This window comes from Neolamprologus multifasciatus, chromosome 20 (assembly GCF_963576455.1).
Source record: "Neolamprologus multifasciatus chromosome 20, fNeoMul1.2, whole genome shotgun sequence".
In the NCBI taxonomy this organism is placed as follows: domain Eukaryota; kingdom Metazoa; phylum Chordata; class Actinopteri; order Cichliformes; family Cichlidae; genus Neolamprologus; species Neolamprologus multifasciatus.
In genome coordinates, this window is record NC_140458.1 from 32192258 (window position 1) to 32210484 (window position 18227).

At 41.7% G+C, this 18227-nt stretch overlaps 2 protein-coding genes across 2 annotated transcripts; both read right to left on the reverse strand.

The window, feature by feature from the left end:
• Positions 1-181: 181 nt before the first annotated feature.
• atxn7l2b (ataxin 7-like 2b) lies at positions 182-6675 on the reverse strand. The gene is made up of 9 exons (XM_085145881.1): positions 6450-6675; positions 5888-5956; positions 4388-4700; positions 3977-4194; positions 3694-3776; positions 3348-3532; positions 2757-2925; positions 2408-2529; positions 182-1288 (listed from the first exon to the last, which is right to left on the reverse strand). Exons 1-9 carry the CDS (start codon positions 6544-6546, stop codon positions 769-771), a joined length of 1776 nt encoding a protein of 591 aa, XP_085002007.1. The 5' UTR covers positions 6547-6675; the 3' UTR covers positions 182-768.
• Positions 6676-7109: 434 nt separating this feature from the next.
• Positions 7110-10516, reverse strand: sypl2b (synaptophysin-like 2b). Its single transcript, XM_085145884.1, has 6 exons — positions 10336-10516; positions 10114-10191; positions 9333-9451; positions 9034-9229; positions 8487-8678; positions 7110-8373 (listed from the first exon to the last, which is right to left on the reverse strand). The coding sequence occupies exons 1-6, from the start codon at positions 10351-10353 to the stop codon at positions 8266-8268; spliced, it is 711 nt and encodes a 236-aa protein (XP_085002010.1). The 5' UTR covers positions 10354-10516; the 3' UTR covers positions 7110-8265.
• Between the last annotated feature and the right edge of the window lie 7711 nt (positions 10517-18227).

Genomic DNA, 18227 nt, shown 5'->3' on the forward strand with positions numbered 1-18227 from the left:
TTTTCCAGATGCATATATAGCACCATCTGGTGTTTAAAGATGAGAAATTATCGGACGAGTAGATGCAATCGCTTTTATGAATTGAGTGGATTTCAATTTATCAAAATAGGTTTTAGTCATTAGTCTTTAATGACTCATCTGTACAGAACCGCTGTGAAATAATGAAAATCAGAGAGCAAGAGTAATTCAAGACTTTAATTGTTCTGCAACAAAAAAACGTAGTAACTTTAGCAGCATTATGAACAGACTGAGGTATACTTATGTTCTTAAAGAGTTTTTATAAATTTAGCAATAACAATTACAAATATGTCAATACAAACACTTGTTCCTGAAATCTTTGCATAAAAACCTGAAGACAAATATACACAAAAGACAAAAACCACACACACACATTCACACACTCATACTATGCTGGTACCAGCTGTCCTGCACCGCTTCATCTCCAAGTCATTTTAAGACTGGCCTCTTGTTTGGCTGAAAAGCTGAGATGTAAACAGCAACTGTCACTTACAAAACACATTTCCTGTTGTTACATCACATTCAAATTCAAATGAAGAAGACGTGCTGTCCATTCATGACTTTAAAATAAAAAAAAGAGGAATGGATTCAGAATATAAGATAAAAGCAATACTGTATTTAGGGGTCGAGCTTTTTGCCAAACCTTTATGTAAGTACATGTTTGATATCTTCTCCCTTCCAGAAGGCAAAGCTGGAGCAGGAAGAACGGGACAAACATTTCAACGTAGAGATTGTTGAAAGTGAAGAAGTTCAGGACATTAACTCGCTGCTGCTTTTGCGTTTCTGAGCAACACTCATGTGGTCATAGGCCACCACTTTCTGCTGATCGCCTGGGAGCTTCCCTTTGCCGCGGGGAGAGCGGTGATTTGGTACAGGCAAAGGGCGACACTTCTTCACATCTGACTGTCTCTTCGTAGACTCTCGTGGCTTTTTTCCATTTGAGAAGGTAGCACTGTCTGGGCGCTGAGGCTGGCCCTTCTGATGAAATAAGGGATCCCTGATGTATCTGGAGGCTTTGTTCTCACTGCTTTGTAACTTCTTGACAGCTTTCTGTGCTGCACTTGCATCTTGCATAAGTTCCACCTCTATAAGCTGAGCTTTGCTGGGACTACACACTCTCCCTGACCCAACACTTGCAGACGTGGCAGGATAAGGCGGTTTAATACTGTAAGAGTTTGGCTGACAAGGATTGTTTTCAAACTGTACCAGTGAGGTAGACTCAAGGCTGTGGGAGTGTGACCTGAGACCTGATGATACTTTAGGCATTTTCCTGCAAGTAAAAGAAAAAAATGTAAAATAAAACTCAAAGGCAGATTCACTTACCATGAGTTTTCTGCACTATTAGCTGAAGCCTCATTTTGTTATTAGATAAATTAAACAGCGGCTTAAGATCTGAACTGTTTCTAGTATTAGACTTCAAAAAGAAACAGTCCAATAATACTCATGGAAACCAGCTGTCACGAGTTATTTTCACCTCACTGCGCTGCAATGCTAAAATTACAATTTTGTACTGTAAATATGGCGCAATCGGGCAAAATCACATCACACACACACAAAAAGAGATGTTTCTTTATATTGTGGCAAACATTGGTGTTAGCTTGTGCTAGGGATGCACCGATACCGATACTGGTATCGGGGCCGATACTGTAATATGTGCGTGTACTCATACTCGTAAAAGTTAACCGATACCATGAACCGATACTAGCTTATTTCATAAATCAGAGGGTGGCTTGTCATTTTTGTTGTAGTTTTTTAGATTGGCCACTAGGGGGACATCCCCTAGAGACAGTGCCAATAGTTCAGTGATATTCTGTTAAATTACAATGTGGAGACTCTGCAATAATTTAACAGAAGTGCTTATTTTTCACTTGAAAGTTTTTTGTGGTCATTTTTATTAAGATATTATTTATTATCAGCAGAGAATAAAATAAAACCTGTCTTCCAATTCATTGCATTTGTGTGTGTGTGTGTGTGTGTGTGTGGTAGAAGTATCGGTTTTTGTACTCTGTATCAGCAAGTACTCAGATCCAAGTATCGGTATCGTATCGGTTTGAAAAAATTGGTATCGTTGCATCCCTAGCTTGTGCCCTTATGCCAGACCAATGGCAAAATTGTAATGCTGACGGATACCATGGCATTGTTGTTCCGGGTATGGTTTTGTGTTTCAGTCTTCTGAGTTTTGTCAGGGGTGTTATTTATAAATGTAACCAACATGGTTGTGGTTAAAAAGCAGAGGATGTGGTTGGTGGGGGTTTGCATGAAGATGAAGGATTTGAAACAGTGTGTTCAAATATATTGTGGATAGTTGTCTTTTAAGCTCAGCCAGCAGGTCTTTTCTTCAACTTGTTTTGGGCAAATGGGTGCCATTTAAAAAAACAGTAATACTCACTTCCACAAGTGTGTGCTGACATGGCGCTCCAACATGGCACTGAGTGCAAAGCGCAGGTGGTGCAAACGCCGATCGAATGTGAAGATGCTGCAACCGAGCGTGCGACATCCAAAAGTGCATAGCTGCATGAAAGCAATGTGTAAATTTCCAAAGTTAACATCTTTAAAAAGAATTGAAAGTACATAAACATCCACACCACCCTTTTTTGTTTTGAGAAATATAACATGGATTTTATGCTATATTAGAAATTATCACACAGCCCCTCTGAAAACAGTCATTAAAGATTTTTTTTAACGTAACAACCTTCCCATCAACCAGCTGATGTGCATTTTGTATATCTCGCCCTCACCCCAAGAGGTTTGGGGTGCCAGGGTGTAGCAGGTAGGTCTGTGGCTTCATCCTGCTCATCTTCTTCGCTGTCGTCACCTGACAAGGTGAACGGGTACGGAGGTTGCACTTCTGCTTCCACGGTGCCGTTACCCTCCTCCTCGGGAGAGCTTCCTGGTGGATTCCTGGACCTGTGTGAAGGCAAAGTAATGCAAGCGTGAGACTGTTGTGACAGCTAGCGCATGGCCCACAAAAAACATTAACATGATAAAAAACCTACATCAGTTTCGTGTGATAAAATAAATATGCAGATATGCAGAAGACGATGCATACTTATCTGGACTGTAACATCTGTCTGGTAATCCTCAAGATTTCCATTCAAAGTGTTTTTGGGTTTTTTTACTCGTAATGGAGGAAAGCTCATTATAGCGTGGACTAACACAGACTGAACTACAATGGGAGAACTGCAGCTCAACAATTTGCAATTATCCTCCATCACCGTACGACGCTGAGTATGCAATAGTGTTTTTTTCCCGTGTTGCTTTCTTATATAACTGAAAGAAATACTTAATTTACTGCAATAATCTGCTAAGGTATACACTAAGACTCATACCCTTGAATGTGGCAGTTGTTGCTGTATTTATTTGTTATTTTTTCCCCGTCAGCTTCCACATGTTTCTTTTTGTATTTTGATTCATCACGAAGCTTCTCCATATCTTGATCTGTAGCTGAGGTAGTTCTCTGATCAGTGGTCTTAGTCTCTCCCAACACTTTCTGCTGATGCTTGACTGAATCAGCCTATGAAAGAAAGAACCGTAAGAGAGCAGTGCAAAAGAGAAAAGGAAAAAGTGACATAGTTTGGTTTTGTATGAAATAATAAAACTTTTATACAGTTAACTACAATAAGTAAATGATAACAACTCTGGGCAATGTGCCATGACAATGTACTGAGAGTTTACATTGCACATTAGCTCCCTGTTGCACAGAGTCTTCCTTTCGGGGTCCAAAACTCTGCTGTGTTTATTCAGATCACATTCTTTTTCTATGCGGAGAAAAGCACAAACACAAAGGTCAGTCGGCAACAGCAGGACTTGTCAGGAGGATCCATGCAGACTGTTACTTAAAAATGCAAATACTGATGTACAACACATTAAGCCCCAGTTAACACACTAAGTGGGCGGACTTTCCCAGAAAGCAGCAGGGGAAGTAATAGACAAAAGTTGGGGGGAAAAGCTGACTTACTGTGGATGTTTTTGTAAATCCGGCTGTAGGTTCTTATGCCCCGCTGAGGACAGTGAGACTCAGTGGACTGTCCAGCTGTCAACTTCTGCACAGAGGATTTCTCTAACAGAGTGGAGGTGGAACAGTCGTCAGGGGGCAGGGGTGCTGAATGGAATGGAGGAAGGCAAGGCATGGAGGACGAGTGAGGGTTTTCCTCAGGGAACTTCACAGAAGATAAACTACAGAAAGAAGTTTAAAATGAGCTTAGAATTAACTTATTAGATTCATGATATTCAGACTTACACGAGAGACAACACTGATATTTATGCAAGATATAAACTAGAAGATGTAAATGTGTTTTTGCCTACATCTCCAGTAAGAGCAGGGAACTGCTCTTACTGGAGGCCATGCACGGGCACTCGTAAACAGTACCTCACTATATATTTGTGGGTCTTTGTAGACTTGTGCTGTTGGGCAGGTGAGGTTGCAGATGAGGTGCCGCCCTTTTGACATCTGCCTTCCTTCTTCCTTTCCATAGAGGAAGAATTATTAGAAAGACTGAGGCTGGAGCAATTTAGCTGCTGAGGCGCCAGAGCGGATGGCGGGTTACATATCTTCGTAACAGAGCCATGCCACCTTTCACAGTGCCTCTCAAAGGCTTGAGGTTTCACCACCTGGCCACACTGGCTGCACACCACCAAATAAAAATCATCGTGTGCTGGGCAGTGGCCATATATGTGCATATCTGTAGAGAAGAAAAGGAAGGAGAGACAAAATTAGGTACATTTATGGTCAGATGTTTACATACACTCATGACAAGATGATGTGAATGTCATTTGGGGCTTTCGATTATTTCTTTGAACTGTTCTTTTTTCCAGGGTGGATGATTGTACAGCAAACATCTTTACTGGCTTTAAAAAACAAGAATTAGGTGCACAAGTTTGAATTTATTTTGGAAATGTTCTAAAGCACACAGGGTCAGAAGTATAAATACGGGCTCAACACAGGTCTGAGTTTCAGGAAGGCCAATCCAGAAGCTTAAAGTGAACTTGGTTTATCCATTTTAAAACCAGCTCTGATGTGCACCTGGGATCATTTTCCTGCTGGAACACCCATCCAAGTTTCAACCATCTAGCTGCTGAATTGACGTGGAGTTAAAGAATTTGAAGCTAGTCCTCTTTCTGTGAATTGTACCAGTGCCACATGATGCTACCACCACCACGCTTAACAATAGGTACAATGTTCTTATGTTTTAAAGTCTTACCTTTACTTCTCCAAACATACCAATTTTCATTGTGGCCAAATAACTCAATCTTTGTCTCACGTGACCATGAAACCTTTGTGCAGAAGGCATATGGGTTGTCCATGCAGGCGGCTGCAAATTTCAGTCAAGCTTGAAGGCGTCAGCTTTGTTCCAAGCACCTTCTCGTACCAATGCAATGTAAACATAGTGACATTGGTGCTCCAGGAGTTTCCGATGCATGACAAGCTTGAGCCTTGGTGGTTTCTCCTTCTTAGATCTTCACTGAGTTCTTTAAACACTCCTACCTTAAGTCAATGAGTGATGTCAAGCAAATCTACCAGTTGTAATTAATCATGATCACTAACAAGAAGTTAATAAGCCTTGGCCTTGTCAAGTTAAAAGATACTGTAAAAACTTCAGCAACACTTATTAAAATGTAAGTTACTGTATGTCTACATTTGAGTCTATTATTTCAACCCTGTGTGGATGAGAAAAAATCCAAAATGAATTCAAACATGTACATCCAATTCTTGTTTTTTTTTAAGTCATTTAAGATTTATGCTGTACAATCATTACACCAAAAGCAACAGTTCAAAGAAATTATTAAAATCCACAAATAACCACGACGTTCATGTCCGTGACGACTGTATGCAAATTTCTAAGTGAATGCGCCCAGTCACAGTCCTCACCTTCTTTTCCGAGCGTCATGGTCTCTGAGCAGTTCATCCCATACTCGTCATCTTCAACCTTAGACCCAGCTGCAGGCAAAGCAAACCCGTGAGCATGAAATACTAAATTCTAGTATCTTCTTGCCACAAACGGGTTTATTTGGTTATACAGTAACACATGCATATCACACATGAGAGGGTTTCACGCGTCAGTTTGAATTATTCATCCACAGCTATTGCCAACTGATTACAGTCACTTTTGCTGTAAAAGCTTCAAGTTGAGCAAATTTTCAACTAAATTACTGCTTTTGTCTCTGATCCAAAACAAACCGTGTCTTTCAGTAAGACTTTAACATTCGGTTTTCACCACATAACAGAATAAGGAGGAAATTCTTTCCATTTGTGCTCATAGGTTGTCAACAAACGACGAAAGCTCGCTGCACTAGGACCCAGCGCGTCTTTTGTTTGGGTCGTGCCTTGTGTCGCTGTGTGTGTTTAAGTACCAAAAAACGAAACAAATCGTCGGATGCTGACGTTATGACGTGCTGGGAATCAGGTCTGGAGCTGGGGGTGCACGACTCACCGTCAGATGATAAAACATTCACTCTGTCTACCCAACAGCTCCAGTTTAATCCGACAAAATCGTCGAGATTAGGATTTCGCCGATCCAAAGCGGCCATTGCAGCTCTTGCGCGCTCACGATTCGCCAGTTCACGCGCAGTTCACGAAGCTCGTGACCGTGCTGAACCATGTTTACTCATATATTGCCAGAGTTTTTATTATAAAAGTACAAAATTTGAGATTTTGCATCGCTTTATATTACCTCTTTTAAATAAATAAATACTTATATATATATATTATTTATTGTTTTATATTAGTTAAAAAAATTACTGCAGTTTAACTTATTCTGCAGTGCTGTAGTTCGACGAAAAAAGGCTCCACAGCAATTTCACAAAGCTGGTCATATGCTTTTTTTTGTGTCTGAACAACTGTGCAAACCATAAATATGTTCCAGTAAAACAAATTAAACATATATACGCTGTGTTCAAAAATATTCTGCACTTTATGCGGTGATGAAGCTCAGCAAAGGTCAGGTATCAGGTATCAAGTGGGGCACAATCATTACACACGTAACCCTTAATGTGTGTAAGACCTGAACTCCAGTGTACCCGCCTTACAAACATGTTATGCAATATGTGCTGCCACTGAAATAACAGGCATAAAAAACTGATCTGACAACAAATATGGTTCTTTCTTTTAATCAAGCAAGACATTTCATGTCCACACAATTTCTTTCTGTATTCGACCACAGACTCCATTCTCTTCTGTAGCATTTTAACAACAATTTGATTGATAAAGCTGGAAACTGGGAATCAAGCCCGCTCACAAAAAGTAGGAAATCATAAGAGTGGTGGAAATTAAGGCAGATGGCTTGCATTCCCTTATAACAAAGAGGAGGTAGAAGCCTCGCAAAAGACAGATAAGAAATATACAATTACTGAAAACAGGCAAGAGATTAATCAAACGTTTAAGAGAAAAACTAAACAATAAAAGAACCAATGAGTAGCTAAGCTCACACAAGAGGGTTGACAACATTACTGAAATAGTGTATTGAACAATGTAATTTTAATACAAACTCCTCAATTTAAACACACTCCTTGATTTAGAAAGATCTAGAAACAGAAAAATGCAAGTCCTATTGGGAGAAAAGCCCAATAAATATCTTATAATTCCAAGCAATCGTGAGAAATGTGAAATTCCTAAAGAGTTGGCATGTTCCTAATGAACAGAGGCATCACATACAACAAAATATTTAGCCATTAGTCTAAACAAGTGAAATCAGCCTGACGTGAAGAGATGATGAGGCGTAATAAAAAAAAGATTAAACGGGACTCTGACCCACTTTAAAAAATCTCACACTGGCTACTTTTTTAATGAATTTTTTTGAAACTATATTTTCAGGCCTTTATAATAAAGATTGTGCTGAAATTCGTATCCACAGCCTACAGTTGTGTTAAGAATCAATGCACTTAAACTATATTTTATTTATTAGGTTTCTTGCACTTCATACACTCAACAGCCCTGAGCCTTTAAAAAAAAAATTCTGAATGCAGAATGTATGGTTACAAAATACTGCACATCCATAGTCTCATTAGAAATAAGGGGCCCTTCATATTTGATGCATAGATATAAAAATGTTCTTTGTAAAATGTGTTTGAGAGAAAATCCAGAACTGAAATTAATACTGCAAAAAAAAAAGAGCAGTCAGTTTGAAATACATTTGTTATACGTAGAATAGTACTTTTCCTTTTGCAGTCCTAACCAAAAGCATTTGTGTAGCAACACTACATGTTAGACTATTTTAAAATGAAGTGGCTGTGTAGTTAGAACGGCTTCGGTCACCCCTCCACATTTGCAGGTGGGTTGGCTGATTTGTGGAAAGGCGTTTCCTTGTAAATAAACCAGCAGTTGCCTCCCCACAAGATGAGGTTAAGAAAACCAAATACCTGCCGAAAAATAAAACAGAAGAAGTCAAAACTGTACATGGGTCATTTTTAAAAAAGCAAGGGTAATTATCCATTTAAGGCTTATTACTTAAAATAAATTGCACAAAGCTTACCACAGAGGCATTCAATCGACCCATGGAAGGCAGAGCCCCCGTTGTGCACTTGTGCACGTCACCTTTGCAAACGTCAAAAAGAGTCAGCAAGAATGTAGGATCGGTAGCCCTCTTGACATCAGACAAACCTTTACCCCAAGCAGAAGCTGATACCAACCACAGGAAGGCGAACACCGCAGTCAACACCAGGTCCTTATTGAGCAGCAAAAAATACATGTCACTACAAAACCCACCAGGAGACCCAACTGAAATGTTTTCAGCAGAGAACAGAGCAGTCTAGTGTCTGTTAGCTGCTTGGAAACCACACCCTCCCCAGTTTTTCATTTACATGTCTCGGTTAAATCCTCAAACTTGAGAGTGGACATCTCGTTATCTCTGCTCTCCTGCATTACTAACGTGAATAACTACAAATCATAAAATATGTCCTTACTTCAAATTTGCTTTAAATTGGTCGTTTTGTAATGTCATCTTGACCTGTGAGCTGTTTGGAGGATGACCTAGCTAAGCCAAAACAACAGAGAAATAGAGTGAATCCAGTCAAACCTACCAGGATCGGGCCCCGACTAGGTTCCCTGTACAAGTGGTTGTAACACAAATAGATGATTAGCGTGGCGGTGCAGTAGAGGAACGCAAACACACCGATACAGACATAAAACTGCGCAGAGGATGAGTGGTCTCCAGTCAGAAAGTAATTAGTGGATGTTTCGTTACAGTTAGGGACAGTGTAGGGATGATCCATCAACCTGTGTACACACAGAGAACGCATTAGAAATTATGACAATCGTTGAAGAAAACACACCTTCCGGTAAACTGGAATCTGAGGTGTGGCACTGTTTGTTTTGGCACCTGAATGGGTAGTTAAAGTTTGCTGTTATTTCTTTATTGTCTGTTCCGTTGCATTTGACATTGATGCTGGATGAGCCGCTGTAACCTCCGGTTGTAGCAAAGGCAAATATGGAGAAGACCTACACACACACACACACACACACACACACAAATATATAAGATAAAGGGATACAAATTAGGTGCTCAGGATAGAGAGCTGAACATAACTGCCACACAAATGTACCCACACTTCCTTCCAGATTTTATGCAATTAACTTTTTTTTTTGGTTTGGTTTTGTGTAAGACAGGAAGTCTTGCACAAAATCAGGGTGACAGCTGCACAGAGTAGCAAAATCCGGTCTTAAAGTCATGCAATGCTGCCAGAATGCTTTATCCAGTAGCTGGAAGCGCAGAAACGAATACTAACCTGTACATATGAAATAAAATTTGGTTTTATGCGGCCACGCATGTTAATCGGACCCTCTGGCGTGCAGCACACTGAACATCCTGCCTGCTACACATTATTTTTGGTTTGAGCCGCATAAAGGCCCATTATAGGAAGGCATCTTGACTCGAGTGCAACTGCATGCCGTATTTATAACAGTGCTACAGCTCAAATGATGAATTGGATGGCTTATCTGGGCGTAGCAGTGGGTCACAAGACAAATAACACAATCAAGTTATGAAGTAGTTTTGCAGCCAAGGATCGGCTGCCCACGCAAAGCACACCCCGCCATACAGGCCATATGGTAAAAAGTAAAAGGAAAGAAAGCAAAAAAAGGAAAGTGAGGAGATAACTTACCCATTCTAGCAAACGGATGAATGCCAAAGGCTCTTTAAGAGGTCCAAAGTCAAGACTGAATCCCGAAGTCATCACTTTCTAATCGAAAATAAAGACACAGCGTGAGAAAGACGGAGTTGCACAGCCGAGGAGGGTCGGGCGTAAATAGGAGTGTTTGCTCAAAAGTGTCCATTCATCAGATATACGTCATTAACAGCTAAACTCTTCCTGTAGCGCGTTTACCTGCGCAACGGATTCCATTGTTTCTCCAGACCCAAAATCAGAGTTTAGGAGCGGTTATGAATCGCCGATCCTGGTCTCTTTGCAGCTGTGTCGAAGATCCTTGGTCTTGTCAAAACTTTTCCAACAACTTCGCTGACTTGGAGCTGACAACACGTGATCACCGACGAAGGGGGGCGCTGCTTAACAGCAGGGCTCAAAGTGGGGGAAATGCCATCCGGTAGCTCCTGTTTGCTTTTCGCCACTAGGCGTGCATCTTTGTAGGTTACACTACACAAGGAAGAGTTTTTCAGAGCTTTTTACAAATGCAAAAAACACGTGAAATTAAATTTTACTAGTTGCCCTAAAGACACAGAAGTGTAAGTGCCAGAAGTAAACGTGGTATTTGCAGAACATTTGATCACACAAGTTATTCTTTATAGTTTTCATGCGGACTTACATGAGCTTTAAGTGAGATGTACCATTAATTTAATCGTCCTGATAGTGTTTCTTTTCTAAGACTTGCCCGTATGTGTCTTAAAGTTTGCTCACGTTTGCTTAGCTTCACATCCTTCATGCATGGATGTCTTTCGTGTGTATATAGTATGAGCTGTAGGCCTGTATATGTGTCCACAGCTGCACTGTGTCCAAGTGTATTTAATGTTTCTGAAAATTGCAGTCAGGTTCTGTTAAATTTGTTGACATGCTGTGGAAGCAAATTAGATTCCCACTATGATTCCTGTGAATCATCTGATGGTTCTGTGCACAGTTCATTGCATATAATGAAAAAAAAAACCCAACCAGGATGTGTTGACTTAAGGAGGAGCCTTTTAACACTTAAGTAAATTTGGCAGTTTTTTATTAACCCTGTTGAGAAACTCTTGCTTCGCTTACCAAAGTGATGACCACATTACCCACATAGATTTGAGAACCTGATCTCCTTTTGAAAAAGTAGCGATTTATTTATTTCGGCGTCTATAATCTACTTATCACATTTTCAAATAATTCTTTAAATGTAACTATTTTGCTACAAAATCTTATTGGTTAAACTGGTGCATTAGTGATGGCATTGACACTGCTGTGACTCAGATTCAGTATTGAGCCTGTATTTGTTTGTTTGCCCATGGAAGAAAAGTCAATAAAATCCAAGATTTTGATGTGTGCAAGATCAAGGGAACAGTTCACCCTGTCTGGGACCGATCGTGGCTAAAGAGTTGGCAGTTCGTCTTGTGTCCTTGGGCAAGACACTTCACCCGTTGCCTCCTGGTGGTGGTCAGAGGGCCCGCCTCTGTCAGTGCGCCCCAGGGTGACTGTGGCTACAATGTAGCTTGCCATCGCCAGTGTGTGAATGGGTGGATGATTGAATGTGTAAAGTGCTTTGGGGTCCTTAGGGACCAAGTAAAGCGCTATACAAATACAGGTCATTTACCATTTACCATCTGATAAGGATGTCTCCTGGGCGCATCCTGGGTGAGGTGTTCTGGGCATGCCCCACCAGGAGGAGGCCCCAGTACATCAGGGGTGGGCAATTCCAGGCCCCGAGGGCTGGTGTCCTGCAGGTTTTAGATCCTGGTTTTAGGTCAACACACCTGAATCACATGATTAGTTCGTTACCAGGCCTCTGGAGAACTGCAGGAGCTAATTTAGCCATTTAAATCAGCTGTGTTGGTTCAAGGACACATCTAAAACCTGCAGGGACACCGGCCCTCGAGGCCTGGAGTTGCCCACCCCTGCAGTACATGGTGGAGAGATTATATCTCTTGGCTGGAGGAGATGGCTGGGGAGAGGGAGGTCTGCGCATCTGGATGGATGGATGTTGTATTATATCACAATGAATTACCAACTGGATTTAAAAAGACAGCTGTGACTCTCAACAGCTCCAAAAACAAAGATTCACATATAGATTACTAATTTGATTGTTTTTTTTAAGGACTTTGTGACATCAAGGTACAGAATGTGGCTAGGGGTTAGGTATAATTGAATATTCTTCCTTACTGCCCTAATTATGCTTCTCTTTATTTAGTGGGAACCAGTTTTATTTTACTTCATATTGTGGATATAAAGTGCATATCCCACAATAAAATTTGGCATAATCAAAAATCAAAAAATCTGGTGGCTAACAAACATGGATCCAAATCATGTACAACTAGATGACTTCTTTTTGTTTCTTTGTGTTTCTTGGTGTATTATCAATTATATTGTTAGTTAATTGATCTCATGGCAGGTTAGGCCTCCAGCGCTTAACAAATTTGTGAGACCATCTACCACAAAAATAAGAAAATATAAATATTTTAGAAATCTGTCAAAAACATGTTTAAAATGACTGAATGCACTAAACCGAACCCATTTTAGCTGGCACACTGGACAGAAATTAATCCAGAGATCATTCAAACACTAAAAAACAGATTTTATTTCTGTCTTTACAGGTGAAAGTAAGCAAATGCAACCTGGCATCTTAATCAAAAGATAACAATGTGCTGTCCAATTTTTTCAGCTTTTTTTTGTAAAACTTGTGGATATTAACAATAACTATATTTTAACATTAAAACCAACATTTCAAGAGCTTATGCGTATTGGCTGACTGGCCATTAGCCATGAAACATAACAAATGATTTGGGCTATTACCATTCATCCATCTTCTTCTGCTTAACCAGGGGTCATGGTGGCAGCAGCCTAAGCAGAGAAGCCCAGACCTCCCTCTCCCTGGCCACCTCCTTTTGCTTGTCCGGGGGTCGGGGAAACAGTAAGGCATTCCCCGTCCAGCTGAGAAATATAATCTCGCCAGCACGTCCTGGGTCTGCCCTGGGGCCTCAAAATAGGGGAACATGCCCAGAACACTAGCCTAAGGATAGCCATAATTTGGAGAAAGCTCACTTTTGACTCTTGTATCCACGATCTTGTTCTTTCAGTAATTACTAGTGATGGGCAGATGAAGCTTCATGAAGCACTGAAGCTTTTCATCCAATTGGTTCACCCCAGCGCAAAGCGTCTTGAAGCTTCATTTGCTCTTGTAGGACACCTACTGGACGTAAAAATATTAGTTGGCATGAATTTGAAGAGTGTGGCCTTTTGCACACAGCCTGTAAATGTCAACAACAAAAGGAGTGTGTAAAACATGTATATTGTAGTGATGGCAGCATACTGTGTATATTTATACTGGCAGTATGGAAAATGATTATTTGGAAATGCTTAAAATGGAAATGATCATTTACTGTGAGGTGAGGTGTGGTTGGGGTGTGGACAGTGGTTGTGCTTTTGTAACGTTGAGGTATGGACAGCTACACACTGAGGCTTTGAGCCTCAGTCCTGCCCACATTTTATTCTGTAAAAATTAAATTTCCACTGCTTTTAGGGCCTTTTTAGTGGGGAGAACATAGCTAGGATTTAATGATTTAACAAATCTTTTAAATCCTTTGTCCTCCACAATGCTAAATGGCTGGCACAAATATAAATATCACACACGTCACTTATTGCATTGTATAATATTGTTATATCATTTAGTTATATCATTTAGTAACATTACAGCATGCTATATTATCATGGCATTTGATGGCTCACCTGGTCTTGCTCCACAATCGGTGTTCCCCTTATTCTCATGCAAAGCTCTGTAGTGCCTAAGCATGGATGAGGTGTTGTTGTTATATCCCAGCTCCCTGGCACATAGCAAACACTTCACCGTAAAGCCGCTTAACATAAGTTTTATTGCACCATCAGTATTATGAAAATACATCTTCTGTAGAAATTTACATACCTTGTTGGGAGGAATAAAATCACAATGTTCCCACACAGGGGAGGACATCCTCCTCTTCTTAGCTGGCTCCATTCTCTCCTGACTTTCTCTCCTCACTCTCATAAACCTCCAAACTCTCTCCAAATTCCCACCAACCGCAACTCTCCATCAAACACCCACATTTTGAATGAAGTCTGAGGGGTTTATATCGCTGTCATAGCTCGCGGCAAAGTTCGAACCACTTCATGAACCAGTCACGTGGTACAGTCGGGCAGCGAGGCTTCGGACGTCATCATTTTCAGCTCCTCCCATAAATGAAGCAAGCCTCTATACGCGCATCGCGGAAACGCCCCCTAAATTACTCGACACAAGCTTTGAAGCCTCGATACAGAACGTCACATCACTAGTAATTACCCAAAGCTCGTGACCATAGGTGGGGTGTGGACATACAATCTCAGGTACCCTGGCAGAGTGTATAAGGATCAAATGGCTCATAGCAATGGGCCAGACTCCCAGTATTCCCAAATGCCTTCTCCAAACCCACAAAACTCCCATCCACCCTCAAATATCCTTGATGGGGTAAAGAGCTGGTCCAGTGTCCCATGACCTGGAACACTCCTTGTTCCTCCTGTATCCAAGGTTCGACTAACAGATGGACTCTCTTTTCCAGCACCCTGGGATAGACTTTGCTGGGGAGGCTTAACAGTGTGATCCCCCTGTAGTTGGAGCAGACCTTCCGGTCCCCCCTTCTTGAAGATGTGAACCGCCACCCTCGTCTGCCAATCCAGAGGTACTGCCCCTGATCTACATGCAACAGTGTAGAGGTGTGTCCGAAGACAGCCCTACAAGATCCAGAGCCTTCAGGAACTCAGGGCGGACCTCATCCATCCCAGGAGCTCTGTCACCAAGGAGTTGTTTAATTGCCTCGGTGACTTCACCCCTGGTAATGGACGAGTTGTTCCCCTTGTGTCCAGACTCTGCTTCATCTACGGAAGACCTATCAGTGCAGTTGAGGAGGTCCTCAAAGTATTCCTTCCACCGCCTGACAATATCCTCAGTTGAAGTCAGCAGTGCTGCACCGGTACTTTACACAGTGCAGGTGCAGCACCCCTTTCCCCTCCTGAATGGCCTGACGGTTTGCCAGAATGTCTTTGAGGCAGTCCAAAAGTCTTTTTCCAACGCCTCTCTGAACTCCCACACTCCCATAGTATTTGCTTCAGCAACTACTTGCTCTCTTCACTTGAGTGTCCAGAACATACAGACACAGATCTGATGATATGAATACAAAATCAATCATCAACCTGCAACCTAAGGTGTCCTGGTGTTACGTGCACTTATGGAAAAACTTATTGTGGTGTGAATGAGACACGACGGGTCCAAGGATCATAGTTTTGAGCCATCTTTATTGACATGCGTCACACCACAACAACACCAACCCCTGAGTCCCTGTGTTTTAACAGCATCTGCGTGATCTGCAGATGCCGCGCAGGTGCGTCCGCATGGCACCACGGGCCACGCCTCACCACACTTATGTTCAAACGTGGTGTTCGCTATTGATAAACTGTGGTTTGCACAGAAGTCCAGTAATGGAACACTCATCTGGTTCAGATCTGGCAGGCCGTTCCTCCCAATCACACCCCTCCAGGTCAAACTGTCGTTGCCCACGTGAACGTTGAAGTCTCCCAGTAAGATGACAGAGTCCACCAACTTGTTCCCCAAACCAAAGGCACAGTGAACTGTTCCCTTGATCTTCTACTCATAAGGGTTTTTGAATGGCTCTTTGTCTGGTCCCTCACCCAGGACCAATTTGCCATGGGAGACCCTACCAGGGGGCAAAAGCCCCCCCGACAACATAGCTCCTGGGACACACAAACCTGTCCACCACAATAAGGTAGCGATTCAAGGAGGTTATTGCCAATACTGGTAATTTAGGGCAGCTGTGGATAAACCATACATGTCAAGAACCGTAGTTCAGCACACAAGCTGGACCCAGAAGAAGAGACAATACGCCAAGGTGCACGCAAAATAAACTTTATTTCTAACTAAGGGTGTCCCGGAAGGGTCAAAGGAAAACACGCCGAGTAAATGGGAAACAAAGGGACCGGGAGATAAGCAACTCGGGAACGCCGTAATCAGGACTGTGGGAGGCTGCAACAGAAAGAGGAAGAGAGTTACTGGGGAGCGGGGGAATAACAGCATACGCGGGGTAGAGTTATTAATCTTACGATCAGGGCTGGGCCGTGGGAACCGGAGGGAGGGGTGAGGGTCTGCGGGAGAGCTGCAGGGAAACAGAGGAGATGATGACCGGTGGTGATCCGAACTCCAGGCGGGCAGGAGGAGGCTCAAAACACGCCAAACGTTTACCTGAGCACACAATGAAACGATTAGCGTTGTTCAGAGCAATCAGAGTTTCACAACCACCTTCACCTGGGGGCCAAGTTACCGCTGAAAGGTGACTAATGGACTGGAGTGGAGCAGCTGGCTGAGCGGGGTTAAATAGTCCACCTGATGATCGCCTGGAATGGGAGGCAGGTGTAGAGTCGACAGCCACACCCGTGGGCGTGGGCATCCCATCAGCTCCACGGACACCGGGCCGCGGACCATGACAATACATGTGCTACATGCAGACATTTCTGCATCTCTGCTTTTTAAAGGCACTTTGTATATAGTTTATTTGATGTAATATTTAATAGTGAACTGTAAATTTTGGCTTTTTTCAAGGAAGCAATTTTTATTCAGTGTTTTCATAAAAGCCTTATTTTTATGCATTTACTACTCCTGAAACATTTCAAAATGAAGTTCCACCCCTGTGTGCATGGATTGTCAGCAGGGCAAAAGATTCAGCTCCCACATACCAAATAACTTACATATGAAATTATCTCGCAGGCCAGATATAATTGGATGTGGCCCGTGAGCCGTGACCTGGTCTAAACATTGTATCAAGCACTGTAAATAGGCATGCACGGGGATCAGGTGTGATCCCCTATTAGATCCTACCTTCTTTTATATATTAATGAATTGCAGAGCCAAAATTAATCTGGGTGTGGTATTTCATGCTTTTTCATGCTTATATGTCAGAGCTTCTTAAAAGTGGAACTTTTCTTTCAAACAATTGTTCAGGCACTAATTATGGCTGATAGGCTCCACTAAACAATTTAATTTGTTTTAATGACAGTACAAGGTGAGTAGGGTTTTTTTAACGATACCTGATATCATAGCAAACAGCCAAATGTTAAGTGACTGCACAGTAAGAGTGATCGATAGATATTGAGATTTCTGCAGATGTTAGATGAGCATTATTAAACTCATGTCATGTGATTAACGTAACTCTCGTCAATGTGGGTCAAACTTATTTACACAGAGGCTCTCCTTTCCCACAGTCTCAGTGAATGGCAACGCCTGTTTATGGGCTGGGTGCTCAGGCAAATTAAGGTACACTGTGCCATCTATTAATATGACTAATTTTCCTCAGCACACTGTACAGCAGGACTGGAAGAGTCTGGTTCTTTTAGAAAAGCTCTGGTCTCGTTTTTGCAAGTCACATCTCGAATGAATAAAACTGCCTTTGTTCCCTACCTTTTATTAGCTGACTATGCAGTGGGAGGGAGTTCAGGTCCATTGTAAGTCCTCTTTGTGAAGGAATCCTGCTTCACAGTTGTGATTGTCGGGTTTCCTGAATGTATCTGAATAAAGAAACATACTTTCAATAAACAACACTAATAGGATATCCTTGATGACCCAAGAAACATTTGGGAGTAGCTAAATTCTAGATTCAAACTCAATTTTTCAGGGAGTTTTATGCCACTGAAACTTGTTCAACAGGTTTTTTATTTTTGGCTGCCATGCTATGTCAATGTTTTTGCTGCTGGCAGAGTTGCTGGACTGGCTTGAGCCACAACACTCAAGTAGCATGACTTCTGATCTAGTCTATCCACCTTCATTTATATGACAAGATATTATTTTACTCCTTCACAACAGATTTGCTGAAAAAACTAAAACCCAGAGTTCAAATGTGATCACAGGTATTAGGTTGGGGTTTTGCATATCCAGACAGCGAAGGATTGTTTTGAATTTGGGTTAGGGATTATTTTAAGTTATTTTGAACACATGACCAGTAGTCATGGGATTATTATCCATCACATGCACAAGTCTAATAAATTCTAAATTAGTCAGAATTGAAACAGAA